Source organism: Aythya ferina (assembly GCF_964211825.1).
Source record: "Aythya ferina genome assembly, chromosome: 7".
NCBI lineage: Eukaryota > Metazoa > Chordata > Aves > Anseriformes > Anatidae > Aythya > Aythya ferina.
The window spans coordinates 20,730,771-20,751,133 of record NC_140302.1 but is presented as its reverse complement, the minus strand read 5'-3'; the positions used below and the strand labels follow the sequence as shown (position 1 = coordinate 20,751,133).

Below are 20,363 nucleotides of genomic sequence, written 5' to 3'. Positions count from 1 at the left end.
AACTGATAAGATACCAATTTATTAGACACAACCATTTATCATGAAATGACTTACTCGTGCAATACTTATCATCTGTTGTTCTGAATCCCTTTGAATAATAACCTTTTTTGCTGCTATAGAAATAATAAATGGATATTGACAGAAAGAAAACCTGAATGACAAGAGAAAAAAAAAAGATAAAATTTCATTTTTAGCAACTAGCATAGTACTTTCTTAAGAGAAGAGGAGAGAATTTTTACATTACAGTTCAGTAACTACCTTCCCTCTGCTGACATTGATTTGGAAATAGCTGCCGGGGTTTTTGTTTTTTCATTGTATACATAGATAATCAATTCAGTACAACTCAAATTGTTTAGTTATAAATACTACTAGAAATTCTACTTAGCAATAGAATAATACATATCCTGAATATACTATTATGTTTATCACCTATAGACGTAATAAAAAGCAATCTTCAATAATAGATGGCAAGAAGTGTTTTCTGCTTTAAATACTAAATTTTAATTGCTACACTGAATTAAAGTAAGAATATATTATTTAATACAAACTAAACAGTTATCTCAGTATAGCATTCATTAGTACACAGAAGTATTTCTGTTTTGCCTTATTTTCTGCTCTGATTTTCACAAAATACTGATTTTCTACAGATCCGTCTGATTTAAGCCAGGGCTACAAATGCTCGGGACTTCTAAAATATCAGATTACAGCTACATTCCACTGCAGTCAAATATTACTAACAATTTTGAAAACCTTCAGAAATCATTACGGTAAAAGATTTACTTTACTTGGTTACTTCAGTAAGTTTTTTGTTGATTAGCTCATGCATCACCTAGCAGAAGTTCATACTAAGACACCCGGAGCTTCAGACTCTGTGTGCATCTTGAATCCAGACTCTACATGTGCACCCTGAATCCTGCCTGCGAGGAGCTCCGGATTCTAATGTCTTTAGGAAAGAAAGAAAATGAGGAAAAAAGATTCTCAGTTGATCTGCTGGAAATCCTAACACAAAATGTTTTACCAAGCAGTGTCAACTTATTTGGAAGAACTGTGTATTTCAAAATACTTTATGTGCAAAGTAAGCTGGGACTTATTCATACTGGTCCTACTTAATACTAAGCATAGAGCCTTGAATTATTTTTTTTATTATTATAATTTTAAAGTTAAACAATACAGATTTATAGGCCGTAAAATTGGGAAAAAAATATGGCTCTCACACAGTACAAGAACTAAACATATTTTAAGAATAATACAGCTAGTCTGCATTACTTCCAAAGCTATGTATCACACAAACTTTGTTTTGATATATACCCCATGTCCCAGCTAGCTGAAAAGAACTGGAGCAGGTGGAAATCTCACAGCCCTTTTATAAGTTTGGATGTGGGTGCCAAAGCAGCCAGATGGTGCCCATGCAAAAAAAAAATATCAAAAAAAAAAATCTGAAGCTCAGCAGTATACAGATTCCAATGCTTTGAGACTACTCAAAGACTACTGTGCATTTATTGCTATCATGTCTTTTTCTTTTTTTTTTTTCCCCTCCTCCTTCCCAATCAGATTTTAAAACTTAACAGGAAGATTTAATGCCTATTTCTCCACATTTCTAGATCATACTTGTGGCTGCCTTGAGCCTGTAAAGGTTTAAGTTTCATGTAAAAGAAGTGAATATGACTGATTTTACTGGAGCAAATATGATCAGACCCACAGAATATTTTGATACCATCAATAAGTGTTAAGTATGCACACTGCGCCACTTTCTATGAATGTGTTAGAAGTTAAAATATGTTCACGCTAAGATACAATTAACACATCACTGAATCTACACCAATACATAATAAACTAATGTTATGATCTGGATTTTATTCTTCTGTCCAGTTTGCAAAGGTAGAATGAGATTTATTAGTTGACATCATATCCACACAGTTTCTGCAAACAGTAGCTATATTATGTTTTTTCCAGTAAAATACATTTAGTGTGGCTATACACACACACAGATGTGGTGCTTTAAAATAATACATGATAAGAAACAGCCAATTTTTCCTTACCTGTGAGAATTTCCATAACATTGCCAGTTATGATATTCTTCCATAAGATCAATGTGATCAAGTGTAGAATTATAGAAATCCATATATGAAATAATAGGGGGGCTAATCAGACTATTTGCAGCATCTACAAAAAAATACAGTAGTCTTTCAAAGTATTGCCTGGATTATGCACATGTTTTCTAAGCATTCTGAGCAGCAGTAAAAGAAAAAGATGACAGAAAAGATGACAAATGGGCTACTAATAACTTTGTCAGAGCGTTAGCTACAGAATTACAAGTGTAACATAACAACTTACTGCATCATATTAATAGCTTTTAAAAATAGTAATTTCCCAGATCAGCCCAACTATGGTAAAATAAACTTGATATATTTCTGACCTCAAGAGCAATTACGCTACAGTATCTGACTGTATCCCACCTAATGACATACACTAATTTAAAGTTTCATAGACAAAGAATGATATATTCTTCTGAAGTCAATGAAAACCAGTTTGATAGATTTCTTAAACACCTTCATATCAGGTGGTCTATTCTGAATGATTTAAAATCCCTTTTCCCAGAGGAATATGTGCAGAATTAATGAACTAGCAACTCTTTCACAGGTGACTACAGAACACAAGAGAAGAATCATGTTCTAGGATACAACTGAACTTGTGTGTCTAAACTGTGCCACTATATAGGGAGGGCTGTGCAGAGTTCTTTTATACAGAAGTTATTTTAAGTAGCCAGAGAAATGAAAACATCCTCATTCCAATCTTAACTTTCACTTGATGGTTTCATTTTCTCCTAGGAAGCATGAAGCAAAGAAGGGCTTTCTACCCCTCAAGAAAAGGGTACTGTCCTTAGGTCTTCCGTTTCTATAGTAGATGCTCTAACCACTGAACTATTGGTGATTGGGAGAGGAGAAAGACTGCATTTACAATGGTCAAATTTGCTGTGCTCTGTGTTGAGCTGGACAGGGATTTACTTTTTCTATGCTGTAGTTTTGAACTTAGGAGGAATACACATTGCTTAAGATACCTAGATCCTAAAAAAAATCTGTGAAGCTAAACCACTTACAGAAGAAATTGTAGCAATTGCACGTTTAAAAGATTTTTATAAATCTAAGGGAAACCTTTACTATTGGTTACCTCTGTGGATTTTTCTTCTAATGATCTGTTTTTATTACAGGAAAATGATGCATAGCAATTATCCTCTAGTAAAAAGCAAGTATGAGGTCTTGCCAATAGACTTTTTTTCCTGCTTACTGTTTTTTGGCATTCTATTATACTGTAGTTTGTACTGTGTTACTACCAATGTCCATTTCCACTGTAAGTGGAGAGAGAGATAAACCACCCTCCTCTGCTCCCATATGTGTACATGCATACACATACAAAATGCAAGTATATATACATATACATCTACATGCATACACAATTTAAGGAAAAAACCTACTAAATAATGCCAAGACTTTGGTTGCTGATGGAATCCACCAGGTACATTTCATCATGGGTGGAAATTCTTCAGGTTTTGCAGGAAACAGGCGCAAAGAAATAAATTGCAGTAACCTGTCCACCACTTGCTTGAACCTCTTCTGTGAAATCCTAAAAGAAACAAGCTACAGTTACTCTCATGTGATCGCTGTTCAAACAGAAGCCTATATTATCAGATTTCAATACTATTTGCTGAAGAACATGCTGTCCCATTTTAAAAACTAAGTTCCAAAGATTAAGTTCGAAGAACCATGCTTTTAAATACTGGCATGCAGCAACGCTCTGCATTTAAATACACTTTTTAATGTCTGTATCTTTAAAAAATTTACAAAAGAATCATCACTTGTTCTTGACTTTAATAAACAGAAGTAAACAAAAAATAAACATCCCCTCTCTCTTTCACTCCACAATCTGAATACTGAGGAAGTCTCAATTTTTGATTTTGAGATACTTAGCCCTATTGAATGAATAGTGGAAAATACTTCATACACTTGTGACAAGTGCACATATAAAGTTATGTGCTGCACCACTTTTGTAATACAGCAAAAATACGTGTAGATATAATACATGAGTAGATTTATTAAAGCATCATTTTGCAAATAAAAGCTCTTCTACTTCAATGTTTCAAAAATTCTAATACTTATTTTAAGAATAAGAACATCAATATGCCTTTTGCATCCTTAACCAAAAGGGTTCATCTGGTTTGTAAATACTGATTCAAATGAAATAATAAAGTAACACAGTATTAAGCAAATCTGGACATATTTCAGGGGGAGAAATATATGTATATAATTTTCATCCTTGCAGAGAAGAAAGTCCTTAATTAAGAGTTTCCCTAAGAGACAGGGAATTGTGAACATACACAAACTTTATTTTTTTTTTTTTTTTCCAAAAACCCGAAATTGAACTTTTGGTGCAGTCATTATAAGGAAGGCAACCTGCATACAAACTTCAAAAAACACTTTTTTGGCAGTTACCCCCACATGACTAATAGCTAGATGTTATTAGAATTATTTCAAGTAATTAAAATCTAATGCTTTAACTACATTCTGTCACCATCTCTATTATGCTATCAGCATGGACTTAATTTTATTTGTGGTTTTCATGTAATACAGCAAAGCTACAGTATCTTTTGGAAATAATGCAAGAAACACCTTTATTTAAAGGAAGACCATAAAGATGTTTATATCGATATCATTATCTAGGCATGTATCTAAAAAATTTACATTTTTTGCATAAGTTATGTAAAAATAATTTAGCTTATTTTGCAATCAAAGCTTTTTTGCATAATCATTTTTATACATTATATACAGTTTGCATCTATAAATCAGTATCACTTCGTGTACTATGTCCAAATGTACTTTGAAAACAACAAAACAATCTCTGTAGTCAACTTTCATATAATTTATATATAATATAAAACAGTCAACATCCATGGAAATACAGTAACAATTGTAATCCTAAAAATTGAATTTTTAATTTTATTTTTTTTATTGTTTTTTTTACTTTTTAGACCAGTGCACTAGGAAATGATGGTCAGCTTCTGTTAAGGCTGCTATCTGTCTTAGCAAGTGAGCATAGATGACATAAGTAGAAGTGTTACTAAATTGAGGATTCTGAAAAAGATTAAAAAAATGTGTTAGGTTAACAAACTGCATAAAGGGAAAACGTCATTACGACTGTTTCTTATGTTTGTTGTTGTCAATACAATTACGCAGGAAAATAATTCAGAAAATTGTTGTGACAGTGGTAAAAACTATGAAAAAATGATTTGCAACTTCTATTCAAATGAAAAATCTGCATTTTCTATAATGCACAAGTATGGATTTTTTTTTTTTGTGTTTCAAAAGAAAGCCCACAGGTAACAAAGGCAGTATTCAATATATTTTTTCTGGATTATCATTTACTGTATAGCACATAAATTACACTCCACATGATGAGCTTTCAATCTCAGTAATAAGGATTCTCCAGTCTTTCCACGCACTCCTTATTTTCCCTCTTACGAGTCCACACACTCCCACTTTTCTGTAGAATGATTCCTCATAATTCACAGCTAACGTGCCACCCCAGAGAAGAAAGCTGTTGTCTTCAAAAACTAAATTACTATCTGATCTTTCAAGTAACAGCAGAAGATTCTCTCATGTGGAGAGGTGTCATCTGCACTAGCAAAGCTTAAAGGGGGAATTTGCTACAAATGCTCATCAATTTTAGTAGGAAAGGTAATCAGTTAACGTAGACAGAAATCAGACAATGGAGTCATAAGATAGATTGGAGGGAGACTGCTGGATAAGCTGCAATACTAGTGAAAGTTACTGTAATACCAAAAAGTGCATATATTGAAACTTTTGGGAAAGATCATTGTTGCAACATAGCAATAAAGGAGATCTGACAATAAGTAGGAAATAACCGTCTACAACATTTGCTCTTTCAATACTAAGTGATAGGAAACAATTGCATGCCTGTGTTCTCAGTTCATGGGTTTAATGTATGCAGTCTTACCCCCATCAACTCTGCCATTAAACTCTTGTTCCCATCATGCATACCCTACACTTCTTCCATATGTTAATACAATCTCATGATAGGAAATTAAATGTGAAATTTATCAGTTATACTAAGTATCTTGTTTGCATAGTATACTGGTTTATAGATTATAAATTAAGTAGACATGTACTTCACTAAAAATACTGTATTTTTCTTACCTGTAGAAGTATACAGTATGCTCTAAGATCATCTTTTGTTCGCGGCCTACAAATCAATGAATGTATTGGAAATGCTGTATGTATACAATATATATACACATCAATAGTTAGGATATCACACACCCTAGGATTTAACTTTGTTTTGTCAATACGTGTTGAATACCATATTCAGGATCATCACTGAAAGGACAGTTTCAAAGATTCTGACTACTCTCTAAAGGTAGAAAAAAAAAAAGTAGAGAAAGCACTAGCCACAGGTAGGGTTAAGGATGAGTTGCAACAAAGGGCTGTCTCTTGCTACATCTCTTTTTGAATCATACTAAGTATGCTACATTCTCACTTTTATTACTTCTTGCTAAGATCTTGTCCTCTCCATGCCTCCTGGATAATCATTTCTGCATGCTGTACTGCCCTTTCAGTGCTGCTGAAACATGATATTGATACTACATGGTATAATGATATTACAAAGCAAACTTTGAGTCAAGAAATTATATAAGTTAAAACTTATATAATCGTTAGGGTCAGAAGGAGTATCTTTTACTCTGGATAAATTCCCTAATTCATCTCACAGTTGGGATTCCTGAAAGACTGCCCTGGCAACAAGCAGCTGAGATTTTCTGCGGGGATATATGGCTAGATCTGCTTCTCAGAGGTTCAATGTCAGCTTACAGAGCTCAAGCTAAGTCTCATTAGATTTGCCTGACAAAAGGAGACAAGTTATGAGTCAAGTTAAGTTTTAAGAGAACATTTTATTTCTTTGGCTAAAACAATAGAGTAAAATATAGGAAGTATACCAGTACTAAGTAAGCGTTGGAACAGCAACGCAAACATTGGTTATCCTTACCCTTTCCATTCTTGTAGCAGACCATTAATTATTCCCTTTAGGACTGATTTCTGAACATCTTGAGGCTATGGAAAAAGGAGCAGGGAAAAATCATATCTGATCAAATTATACATGCTTGGTATAAGAGTGTACAAAAAGGCAAGTTTGTTTTGCCTGTGATTCAAGCCAGCTAAGAAATCTTTGACTATATCTTTCCTCAGAGGCTATTAGGTGAGGCCTGAAGTTGTATCAACCATGGCTTTCAAAACTTCAAACAACTTAAAAGCCGTACAGATTATTTCTACGCTACTCCTGACTTGCATTTACTAGACACAGTATCTACTTTTTACTACTCCCATCCTCACATTTTCCGTCTCTCTCATCACGCAGTGTCCCACCACACTGGTGTCTTCTCTTCCAAGCACTCTTTGAGATCTACCACAGGATGAACCGCATTAATACTAGCAAGAATTTTGTTGTCTTTTACTAGAGCAATTTTCATGACTTTACGGCAATCCTCACAGGACAATTTCAAGTATGTTTGGAGACATTCTTCAGAAATCATACGTATCTGAGAAATACTTTTGGTATAAACTGCTTCTCAGAAAGTTTACTTGATGAAATGATAGATCATCAAACATGAATTCTTTTTTTCTACTTACAGTATTCAATAAGGCATCATAGACAACATTCACAAATTTTGCATCGATTCCAGAGTCCTCAATGGTATTAAATGCAGAATTGGTATCTTTCTGCAAGTTAGATAATAAACGAGACATTTTGGTTTTGAAATGTTTCGAGTATTTGACATGTCTTTCAAAATAAAAGTTTATCAGCACTTTTAAACAAAACACATACAGATATATATATTTATTTTCCTTATCAAAACATAAGACTCTAAGGCACTTTTATTAATGTGTGAAAGATGAAACTAAAGAACATTTATCTTACACTTTAACATTATTCACATAACTCCATTACCTAATTGTTCTATTTTAAAATGTAGAGGGTCTCAAATAATAAATTGCACAGAATGTTCATCTTCTATCTTTGGTGTAAATCGATCACGAGATGATCGATTCATTCAAGAATGAAGTTACAACCATTCAATATTCATTAAGTAACTAAGTGTCGCAGGTTATTTTGCTTAGGTTCGTATTAAACATCAAAAGCACATCTTGCTCTGTAGTAAGAAAGAAATATTAATTTAGCATATATTCAGAAACTTTTCACAAATATATGATCTTGCCCAAGGAACACTGAATATGCCAACATAACAGAGCAGCAATACTACTTGAATGCATATCACTTTTTTTTTTTTTTTTTTAAAGGACGGGGAATTTCTGTTTCCAGGTTTGCCTATTAGCTGCATCAACTTGAATATTTTTAAACTGTAGTTTGTGTAGAACGTACCTTACATATAGTACCTTAGACTTGAAATACTGTTCCTTAAACTGGAATAAATAAATCAATGCCATAACACATTGTGTACCAAAGGCAGGTAAGATCATAATAAAACAATCCTAGTGGGTTTGAGCAACTAGTTGCAAGCCTTTAACTGATGTGCATCTAAATGCTTTGAGGATCCAAATCACGGTAACTACTAAGTAATATTATGAATTATTTTCTACCTTAAATGCAGCATTTATCTCCAGGAAAGAATCAAATGTTGTAGAATAAAAATCATGTACAGCTTTCCAGTCTCCTGATGACTTTGACTTTTCTATATCATCCCTAGAGAGAACGCATTAAAAAGACAGGTAATAACAAGGGCTAAATCTTCCCAGCCACTTAGACTTTAGACTGTGCTATAACTCCAAGCTTTCCTCACTAAGCACATTTAAAAGACAGACAAGTATAATATCAGTATCTAACATCTTCCTTGTCATTATACGATCATGGCATTACAAGAGAACAAAAGCATAGTTTGTGTTTGATATACTTGAGCAATGTCTTATTCAAAATGTTAATTCATGGTGTCACAGTTCAGTATGCTAAGACAAATCATTAGTAGAACAGAATTATGTTTTAGAAACACTGACATGATAAGATTTCTGAGACTAATTTATTCATTTAAGTACACAGGCTCCTAAACAAGTCAATTTCATTATTACTGTAACAAACGTTATTTATCTTTCCATTTTTCAAATAATCCTTAATCTTTGTATGTTACTATGCACATTATTTGACAAGAAAATCTGGATTTACCCTTGAAATCCTTTTAAGTATTGACCTTGTAAAGCAAGTTCCTGTTTTGTCCAATGTTAGACATTTTAAAGAATACTTAAAGCAAATTTTATCTTAGTGAACTATAATGCTGGCAATACAAATTCCAGATTGCTTCCTCCGTCATAAAAATAAAGTTAATATCTAGCACAAAGAAATTATCAATGGGACAAACCAAAAACACTACAGACTTTTTAATACTTTACTTGAAAGAATGAAACTCTTGATAGTTGTATAATTAGACAGAAGTCAATACATACAAAAATCTGAATATGGTAACAATTTCAGCTCTTCAGAACACCTGAATAGGGGTATTCCACCAAATAAACACACTGAATAATCAAAAAGCATTCCTTCTCCTCACTGAATGCACAAGACTTCAAACATGGAAAAGAGCAATGAAAAGTTGTAGTGGGTTTATGTGGCAAGGTTTTGGTAGCAGGGGGCCATAGGGGTGGCTTCTGTGAGAAGGATCTAGAAGCTGCCCCATGTTTGGTAAGGGCCCCACTGCTGACCAGAGCCAAGAGAGTAAGCGATGTTGTTTTGCGCCTCTGTGAGAACATATTTAAGACAGGGAAAAAAAACGCTGCGCCACACAACAGCTGGGAGAGTGAGAGGAGTGAGGAACAGCCTTGTAGATGCCAAGGTCAATGAAGGAGGAGGAGGAGAGGTGCTCCAGGCACCGGAGCAAAAGTCCCCTGCAGCCTGTGGTGAGGACCATGGTGAAGCAGGATGTCCCCCTGCAGCCCATGGAGTACCACGGTGGAGCAGGGTTCCATGCTGCAGCCCATGGAGGAGACCACCGTGGAGCAGGTGGCCCTGCACCAATGGAGGCTGTGGCCTGTGGAAAACCCCTGCTGGAGCAGATTCCAGGCCGGACCTGTAGGCCATGGAGAGGAGACCACACAGGAGCAGGTGACCTGGCAGGAGCTGCTGCCTGTGGGGGACCCAGGTTGGAGCAGTTTGCTCCTGAGGGATGGACCCCGTGGTACGGACCCATATCTGGAGCAGTTCTGGAAGAGCTGCTGCCTGTGGGAAGCCCACGCCGGATCAGTTCATCAAGGACTGCATCCCGTGGGTGGGACCCCACAGCACGGGGGACAAGAGTGATCGAGAAGGAGCGGCAGAGAAGCGCTACAGACTGACTATAACCCCCATTCCCCCGTTCCCCTGCGCTGCTTGGGGGGAGGAGGTGGAAGAGGGTGGATGGGGGAAGGTGCTTTTGGTTTCTTTCCTTTATTTCTCACTTCTCTAGCTTGTTAGTAATAAGCAATAAATCTTACTGTCTCCCTACGCCGAGTCTGTTTTGCCCGTTACAATAATTACTGCGTGATCTTCTTGTCCTTATCTCAACCTTTGAGCCCTTTTCATCGTATTTTCTCCCCGTTCCTCTTTGAGGAGGGGGAGTGAGAGAGTGGCTATGGTGGAGCTCGGCTGCCTACTTGAGTGGAACTATGACAAAAGTCTATGCTTGTGTCTTTGGAAGCAACTTTGATTTTTTTTTTTCCCCCATCTATCTATTCAAAAATAGATAGATCTATTCAAAAAAAGGAGATAGATCAGGCTTCTTCCTAGGAATATTCCTCCCCATTTCCTGACCAATATTTCTCTACCAGTAAAATACTCAAGGATATTAAAAGAAAAACAAACTCAAGCAACACACTTCCAGCCTAAAGTAAGCCGTACGTACTTGTTCTAAAACCAAACATCCACTGAACGTCAGAAACTCTGAAATATAAGCTTTGCTGTTTATTGAACAGAACAACAAATGTCAAGTTAGAGAAACTCTTTTGATAATTTTCACAGTAATAGATTTACCAATCACACCATGACAACAAAGTAACGACTACTACTGTGAGATTGTCTTATTGAACTGAACGTAACTCATTTGAGGTTAAGAAAAATCAGATGTACGAATTAGGACAAAAAAAGTCCAAAGAAAGTATGCTTTTAGAAATACCAGTGCAACTTACTGGAAATCTTTCACAGTTTTGGTTCGGATAGGAAGGGAAGGTTCAGGAGGAATGGGTGCTTTCAGTTCTTGGGGTAGCGTGTCAATAGAGATTCGTTGCTTTTGTCTAACATCGAGACAAATAGGTGGTAGATCTCTCACTTATTAAAAAAAAAAAAAAAAGATGCAAAGAACAATAAACACAATGCAATCATATAAATGAACATTCAGCTAGTAAAATATAGATGTACAGGAACTAGGAAAAAACTCCAAAGCCTACACTGATTTTTTTTTTTTTTAATTTTTATTTTTGAATTAAATACAATAGTAGTATCACTACTCTCCTGCCTTCTTCATTTATCACATCAGGGAAATATATGCTAATAAAATCCCCAAAACACAAAGGCAGGTTCTTCTACCTCACGATAATGATAGAGAAGCTGTCATTGTGATTTAACTCAGCTAACATTTATCAGAAGACTATAGATCAGGGCTGTTCTCCATCCCCAATTATGGTTCTGATGTTTAACCTTGTCCAATCTCACAGCCGAAACTTAAAACAATTTAAAGACAAGAGCAGCAATAAAAAAAAAAAAAAAGTGGACATACTAATTCAAGCCAAGGTGCCCCAACAATACCACGATGTAAGCACTCTGCTTATGCAGATGAACTAACTTAAAAGAAACTAAGACTATGTATTATTTTTCTGCTCCAAGACAAGTAATTTTAAGTTAACTCTTGATCTGTCTTCTCAATTTTGGATGGATTAAACATTGAATTATAAGCAGCTGAATACACTGAGATGAGGAAAATATTCTCTGCATCTGTAGAAGAGACAGCAGCTGACAGAAGCCGTTTCTCTTTACAGTGAATTGAAGCTGCAGGTGTTAAACTTAGTAACTTGCACCCTGTCAGTGATGCAGTTTGCTTTGAAATACACTGCTTAAATTAGATATACTAAAACTGAGTTTTAATAATATGTTTAATAAATACTGTCAACTTCTGTATGCTTTGCCATAATTCCAGTTTATTTGTAAATAGAATTATTTGCCTGTGTGAGATTCAAATATATTCATTAAGATCTGTCAGATGAATTCCATTGAGGACAAACTTGAAACTTTATGTGCTGAGTTTATAAACATCAATAATCCAGTATTACAAGACAAGAAAAAATAATCACTTCTGGCTGTTTGCCCAGTTACATTAAGTAAAAAGACTCAGCAGTGCATGACTGCTTAGGAAATGATCAAAAACTGAGGAGGAAAATCTTGTTGATACAAGAAAAAATTGACTAACACAGACTACTAGAACGCCTGCTCAATTTTAGACATTGAGCTCTCAATTTCAAGAACATATCCATGACTATAATAAATATTGCCATACATTAGAATGATGAAAATTAAAAATTAAGTACTAGTGTAACATTAATTACAGCCAGGACAGTATCATGTGCAGCAAGATCCAGGGGCATTTCAAGAAAGACTTGTGTTTGAGTTCACCATTCTTGTTGGATGCAAGAAGTAACATGAATTCTGTAAAAGCTTATTGCATTTTCCACATTGCCTGGCACAAGATTAGATTTAATTTTACATTGTCCTAAATTTTAGTTAGCAGCAGACTTTCATATCATAATCTAAGATTGTATTAAGCAACTATTCAGATGAAATTGGACAGGAAACAATTAAGAATTCTCATATATGAAACACACATTATCTAGTAGTCCATGAAACAGCTTAATGCACGTTTCAGTTAAAAAGCTTCGAAGTTGTGTAGTTAATACTGACAAGCTGTCACTTGCAGCTTTAGAGAAAAATGTTAACTTAAGTTTTTAGAGAAAAATGTTTAAGAAAAACTTTTTATTTCTCTGAAATCTTTCAGACTCCAACAATAGTGCAATTGTTTACATATGAAGATTTTTCTTAAATATATAGGTGAGAGAAATGACCACCTGAAGGTGGTTCTTCCGGCTTTATTAATGAGGTCTTACTATACTTTCAAAGAATGAGCAGAGCTCTCTCCAGCTTTGCAGCATTTTCTTTTTGCCTTACCCCGAGTTCTGTCCTCAAGTACACCACTTCTACTTTAACCTTGGTAAGTTAAAATATGCAATACCTCAAATTCTTCCATATAACAGTGGGAGAAGCCTTCAGTGGTCATCTCCAGTCATCTTCATTTCCTTTGTGTAGTACAAAGCGACTTGAGCAAAAGAAAAAATCCTATTCGAGCTCTCATTTACACATAACTGTCCTTTGTGTTTGAGTGATTTTTTTCCCCTGCATTTTTGTTTTTAAAAGTAGGCACCTCCTTACTCCATGAGCAAAGTTACGAAAAAAAAAGATCTTCCATTTTACATTTTCAGAACAGCTAGCAAGAATATAGATTTTTTTTTTTAAGGAAACCAGTCCTGCACATTATAAGCCACTTTTTTCTCTACAAATCTGAAATTTACATTACCTGTCCACAGTTTTGTTTCTAACTTATACTATTTATCAGCCTTCATGATTCTAGCCTATCATACTGAATACACAGCTCCACTTGAAAACTTTCCATCAATTAGCTTTACCTCATATCACAACAACATTCCCTCTCACCTTTAAAGTTCTTCAGAATTTACCATTCTTTGCCTGTGAGTTTTGTTATCACTGGCTTTCATTTTCACTGAAAAGCAGGGACTCTCAGCAAGTCTCCCTTAAAAGCCCTATGCATGCCTCATCGCTGCCATCCCTCCCATTTAGAAAAAAATCTCTACAAAATTCTGTCAGATTCTAGAGAAATCTACTGTATGACTGGAGTTACGACAAGCAGTATCTGGAAATGGACTTCTGAATCTGTATCTTTCTTTAAAACTTATCCTTCAGGTCCATTTGCTCTTCTTATCTAACTTGTCTCTAAGACATGACCTCTACCGAGTATATATATTACTGAGTATACCATGTACAGGACAATGTAATCTAATAAAATCCAGATTTCTAAGTTTTCTGGCACTATCACAATAGAAATATTGGTGGAACACTGAGCACCTTCTTAGATTGGTAGCTAAGTAACACAAGGCTTTTATTCTCTTACCATTTTTGATGTTAGGTATAACAAGTTGCGTAGGTGAATTTCTGTTTCCGGTGCCTTCTTTCTTTTGGTTGATAGTTGTGATGAAATTGCTGAAAGTAGAAAACTGATTTTTCGCTCCTCTTTCCAACCCCTGCAATTAAGATGACAGTGTGCTATAAAAGGCTAATACATTCCTGCAAGAGTAATCTTACTCATGGGGTATTACAAAGAATATTTAAATGCTTGTTATCCTGAAATATGAGTGTTAATACCTAAATGAGACATACATGATGTTTCTACAAGTTTGTTTTAATTTGAATCAGGAGAAGTAACATACAATTACATTACATTTAACAATTCATGCATTAGTTTGTAGTATATAATATATCCCTAGGTAACTCAGGAGAAAAAAAAAAATATATTGTTGAAAGCATTCTAACTTCTTGTCCTAATTTCTAAATACTTTTATATTCCTCACTGCATCCAGCTCAGTTTAAATAGATACAAGTGTCACACATTTCTTTTTCAAGTAACCCTTATATGCTGAAGTTTAGGCAAACTCCTCCAAAACTGAAATACGGAAACAAAGATTCTGTGTAGACTGTTGCTACTAACATTTAAATACTGACTACCTGGATAAAAACACCAGATTCAAAGTTTTCAGCATCAGCAGCCACCAAAGAAAGGCTATCCAACAAACATTTGTTTAACACTATCCTAAAAAAAAAATAAAAATAAAAAATTGCTTAGTATCAGCATGTACTGCTGCCAAGAAGTCTGCTCAAACTTTTTCTAAGGAATGAATGCTAATGTGTTTTAACAGCGAAGAGAAATGAAGCAACACAACAGACTTTCACAGGTTGGTGCCAATCAATGTTTGACACAATGTGCCAATAGTCACTAAGCGACTGTTAGATATAATTATTTACACTAGAGAATTTGCAAAGCACAGGTAAGTTAAGGGGCTTGTCCAAGACAACAGAAGTCGTGTGATGGAAGTTTTCATTTGCATCTCAGCTCCAAGAGATCAGCTGATGTCCAGCAAAGGCAGATCTACTTAAAAAACGTACAGTCTTCTTGCACATTGTGATTTTGAGCCTTACATTAACCTAAAGACTCATTTGACTGACATCTAGTATCTATGCTCACAGTTAGAAAAAAAGTAGTTTTATAAACCAAAAACAAACCCACAAATGAGAGTAGGAATTCCAGAATAATTAACATATCCTTTTCTTCTTTAAAACCCCATACATTTCCCTTTCCTGTTAAAAGAAATAGATTTTGACTAAGATACACAGCCCGAGTTCTGAGGAAAGCACTTCACTTCCACCACAACATCCTGAAATACCACCAGGAGGGTAATAATATAGCCCATAAACCTGCCATGCTACAGTGTACGCAAGTTGGTACACTGCCAGGAATTTTAAATAACCGTGTCAAAACAAGCCATTTTTCCATGGCTTATAACTCAGCAAATTACAAATCTGAGCAATCAGCAGGACTTCTAGCTTTAAAAATATCAACTTTCAATTTCTAGCTCCAAATGCGTTGTATGCAACAAATGTTCAAACAAAATGCAATTACCGCTACTATTTTCATATTAGCTATTTTAAAAATTATTATTCTATAAGCCTTAAAGTATCACTAAGATGTTTCTTAAAACTCACCTGGCACACGAGTGGGAAGTCCAGATCCTGAGTAAACACAGCAAGATGTGACTAAATGAAAAAGGACTTTTAAACAAATCCAGATCTAAAGTTTATCTGCTATGTCACAAGAACACATGCTCTAGGTAGAAAACCTGGAGTTTGGATGATTCTCATTATGAGTAATAGGGAGCAGTTATCATAGAGAAATCATAAGAGGAGCTCTTATGAAGCAGGCTACTGTGACAGCCGTTTGGACTGACATAACCTTTCCTCAGCTTTCCAGTTTCACTCCAGCCGTGCCACTGCAATTGTATAGTCGAATGGCTATTTTAAAAGCTTCTTAGTGCCACTGTCCTAAGAAGCACTCAGAAAGAGCAAAGCTTGCATGCGCTATTCCACTGCATCCCATCCTGCTTCAAGTGCAGCTCCAACAATGTTAAACAAACATATGGATAAAGGCTTTGCTGGAAAGCCCTGGAGGAACACTGGGGAAGTACATGCTCATTAAAGAGGATCTGTGACATCTCCTGGGAGAGTAATCTAGGACAAGTGTACAGCACTGTGTCATACTTATAAAACTCTGTAGGAGGTCAACGAGCCTCTAGAGCCTAAAATGCTACAAACACACAGCCATCAGAAAACTGAACCCCCACATACGGAACAGGCATGCTTGGAGGAAGTGGATCAAAGCCGTCTTTAATCCTCCTCTAATCCTTTTCTAAGAGCATATTAATAACTCACAATGCTGCTGGCTTCTTACTGAATTTTTTTCAAAAGCATTAAGTCCTCCATAAGGCTGGAGAAGTACTAGCCTTATACTTTATACATTTATGGTTTTCATTATTGAAATGAAACCAGATGGTGAAAGCAAGTCAAACTGCTTGCAAAGAGCACATATAGAGTGCTTGCGGAAAAAGAGACAAAAAGACCATCTAGAAGAGCTTTCTGAAATCCTTGCTCTTCAGCCCTAACTTAACTCACTCAAGACCCATATGTATGTAGTGAGCAAAGACCAGGAGTGTCAGAAAACACGGAGGATGCTCAGATTACCCAGAGGCAGCTGTCAGTGCAACAGCCTACTCAAAAAATAAAATTTTCCCTTCCATTCATATTTTGAAAGGTGTAACATCAGACTGCTTTTGCTTTACAGAAACCGCTACTTGTTCCTGCTTACAGGACGCAAGTGAAAATAAATTTGTGGGAAGTTATTTAAAAATCTGAATACTGACATCCAAACGACCTCCCCTTATGTATTATTTTTTAACCGCTATTCAACCCATAAAAACCTTGGCACGTTGCAGGACCACATTAATTTATTAATGGAGTAATTTAGCTCCACAACTTCCCTTAGGAAAGTAAGCAAAAGAGAAACACACAGAAGGGTTATCCCTCCTTCAGTAACTCCATGTGGTCCTTGGCTAGAAAAAGCCACGATGTGAATGGCAATAGTGGTAGTCACATAAACACTTCCAACTTTCAGCCAGCTTAAATGCCAGATGTGAAATCTTTCATGCTCATGCCCTAATGTATGATGTGGTTATCTATCGACTCCCTCAAATTTTGACCTTTTCCACAAACTGCTGTGAGCTACTATGAAGAACAGAAAGTTTCAAAGATGTGTCACACCTTCCTGTTGCCTTCTAGGAAGCTATAGTCATGTTGCACAAATCTATGGTGGGTCCTTAGCACATGGAAGAAAATGTAAACTGCACAAACAACCTGGGGAGATGTTTTGAGACAAGGATATCTGAGGCTCACTCTCACACGGAGACAAAGTAAGTCATCATATGATGGCTCTAAGTTTTGAAATAATAGGCAGAGACAATGAGAAAACAAACATAATCGGAAGTATTTTCTTATTTGTATCAGGCATTTGTTTTTAAAGAAAAGGAATTTTAACAGAAAAAAGCAAGTTTTAAAGACAATTTCCCCCTTTAGTCACCTTATAAACTTTTCTCCAGTTTAATGAGGATGGCAGTGAGAAAATGTCTGTCTTTAGAAGTGTGTGAGAGAATCTGATTCAGCAACATTCATTTTCGATGTTGAAACACAACTTCTAATACAAAAGAAATTAAAAGCATTTTGTATAGGATGAACCTCACGCCATACTCCCCAAAACCTTGTAATTAGATGCGTAGGTTGGTCAACACTAGGGCTCAGCAGACCAACAATCCAATACCTTCTTTCAACACATAAAGGTGTTGCAAAAGCATATCCGCATTCCCTATTTGGTACATTTGGACCAAAACCAGCCTTCTGGTGCACACAGAGAAATCCAGGGCTGTGGAAAGATCTATTACATCTTTCCACACAGCTCTCCCTCTGTAACATACTATAAAGATCTGCATGCATCTCCGTAAGTTCAAAGTCCCCCATGCATCTGACAAACAATCACACCTAGCCAGATCCGAGCTGCTCTGTAGCAGGTCATCTCAGACAACTTATTTATACCTGCAGACAGCAGTTCAGAGAGGCATGTGGGATGCCCAGTCACAAACCAAATTCTTCTCCTGATTCTTCAGGACCTTGGAAATGCTGTACAGCTGATCAGTTGCATGCATTTTTCACTACCTAAGCTAAGCCTGACACATTGTAACCCATCACTGTTTATCTTCTCTAAGGGACTGGCGTTTCCCATTCCAAGGCTGAAATGGAGCACCTGTACCTTATCAAAGGTGAAAATCACTCCCAGGTACTTGACCATCACTGCCTTCTCCCAAATCTCTATCTGAATCACAAGAACAAACACATCCTCCCAAATTCTGACAGATTTGGGAAGCTGAAAGCCTCTCAGAAGATTGGAATATCTTAGCCAAAACACAAATTGGCAGAGCTGCTCAAACGAGTTTGCAGTTTGACTACAATTACTTGGTTCAACATCACAATTATTTCATGACAGTCATAAACGTTAAGCACTCAATCTTTTAAACTCAAATTATGGTAATTTGATGCTGGTAATTTCTAGTAAATCTGATACTTATCAGAACCATTGAACTGTAGTCTCATAACTATATTAGTATAGGGTTGATAAAACGTTTGCTTCATTGATGGACTGAATAAGTTACAACAAGCTTTAACATTGAGTTATACACAATAAGTGGCATATGCCAGGAAAATTTTATGTTTCACAATATTGTACAGTCAGCAGAAAGAAAATCGTAATTCAAATATGATTAAACATCTCAAATGAGGTTTCTTGAAACTAAATTGCTCTGGCAAATACCTTTCTCAACATTTAGTTTTTTAAACCCGCGTTAACTCATTCATCACTTACCGAGCTGTTCCGTCATCTTGGCTTCAACACAACGCAAAAAACGGAAGAGACTTCTAAAGAAAAAGTTAAAAATACAGGAGCCTCTCCCAGCTAGCTGCTGCCATACGCGCATTAGGAGCCGGAGCCCCCGCTCCCAAACCCCCACCGACAGCGCTGCAAATCCTCAGCCATGACTAACCCGAGCGAGCAGACCGTCGTAAAATGTTACAGAACTATAAGTAGAGGGAGAATTTATAGCTCCGTTATGTCACCGCTTCCAGGCGCGCTCGTTATTTTTAAGAAACTTGAATGAAAGCCGCCCCGGGCTCGGCAGCCGAGGGACGCCGCCGGCGGTGCCCGCCCGGAGCGGGGCGCGGAGCAAGCGCCCGCCGAGCCCCGACCTACCCCGGCCGCCGCGCTGGATGCCGCCGGGAGGGGCGGCAGCTTCTCCCTCTCCTTCTCCCCTTCCTCCTCCTCTTCTTCTTCCTCACCCTCGCCTTCCTCCTCCTCGGCCCCCGGCGGGGCCGCGCTGCCCTGGCCCAGCTCCGCGCCTGGCGGCAGCTCCGCGCCGGGGTCGGGGTCGGGGCCGGGGCCGGGGGGGAGGTCGGCGGCAGCCGTGGCCGTCGGGGGTGTCGGCAGCGACATGGCCCCGCTCCTGGCGCCGCTCCCGGCTCCTGGCCCCTCGCCGGTTCCGCACCCCGTCCCCTCGGGCCAGCAGCCGCTCCGAGGAGCTCCGCGCCGCTCCGCTCCGCTCGCGCAGCAGCGGGGCTGCTCCCGGGCGCCCAGACACCCCCGCACGGCGGGGCGGAGCGCGGCCCGGCCGCCCCCGCCGCGGCCCGGCGAAGAGCGGGGTGGGAGTGTGCGGGACGGAGCGGGGCGGAGGCGGCCGGCGGCGCCGTCCCCCGCTGCCCCCGCGCCCCGCTCAGCCGCCGCGCCACCTACAGACGGCGGGCAGCCGGAGGGGCGGCCGCCGCCATGTTGTTTATAGGCGCCTCATAGAAACGCGCCTGGCGACCGGGGGCGCCGCGCGGGGGCAGCGGAGGACACGGCTACGGAAACTCCGTAGCGCAGGAAAAGGCGCCGGGCGGGGAGCGCGGGCGCCGGCCGTATGGGAATCGCGGCTGTGCTCCGCGCTCTGCGCAGCCGCCGTGGAGGGGGAGGGCGAGCCCGGCGCTGCGGTCCGCGGGCCTGAGGGGGCTGGTGCAGG

The 20,363-nt window shown here is 37.9% G+C and overlaps 1 protein-coding gene across 2 annotated transcripts in view; it reads right to left on the bottom strand.

Moving 5' to 3' along the window:
• Positions 1–20,099, bottom strand: part of HECTD2 (HECT domain E3 ubiquitin protein ligase 2) — a 33,951-nt gene extending 13,852 nt beyond the window's left edge. The window contains exons 1-11 of one of the 2 annotated variants that reach the window (XM_084525560.1): positions 19,562–20,099; positions 14,276–14,405; positions 11,232–11,370; positions 8,664–8,766; positions 7,695–7,784; positions 7,054–7,118; positions 6,210–6,255; positions 5,017–5,126; positions 3,473–3,621; positions 2,040–2,163; positions 55–151 (exon numbers count right to left, since the gene is read on the bottom strand). In XM_084525560.1, coding sequence (XP_084381686.1) covers positions 55–151; positions 2,040–2,163; positions 3,473–3,621; positions 5,017–5,126; positions 6,210–6,255; positions 7,054–7,118; positions 7,695–7,784; positions 8,664–8,766; positions 11,232–11,370; positions 14,276–14,405; positions 19,562–19,801 — 1,293 coding nt within the window. In that variant the 5' untranslated portion in view covers positions 19,802–20,099. The remainder of the gene's footprint in view (positions 1–54; positions 152–2,039; positions 2,164–3,472; positions 3,622–5,016; positions 5,127–6,209; positions 6,256–7,053; positions 7,119–7,694; positions 7,785–8,663; positions 8,767–11,231; positions 11,371–14,275; positions 14,406–19,561) is intronic. The other variant, XM_084525559.1, reaches the window with a different exon arrangement.
• Between the last annotated feature and the right edge of the window lie 264 nt (positions 20,100–20,363).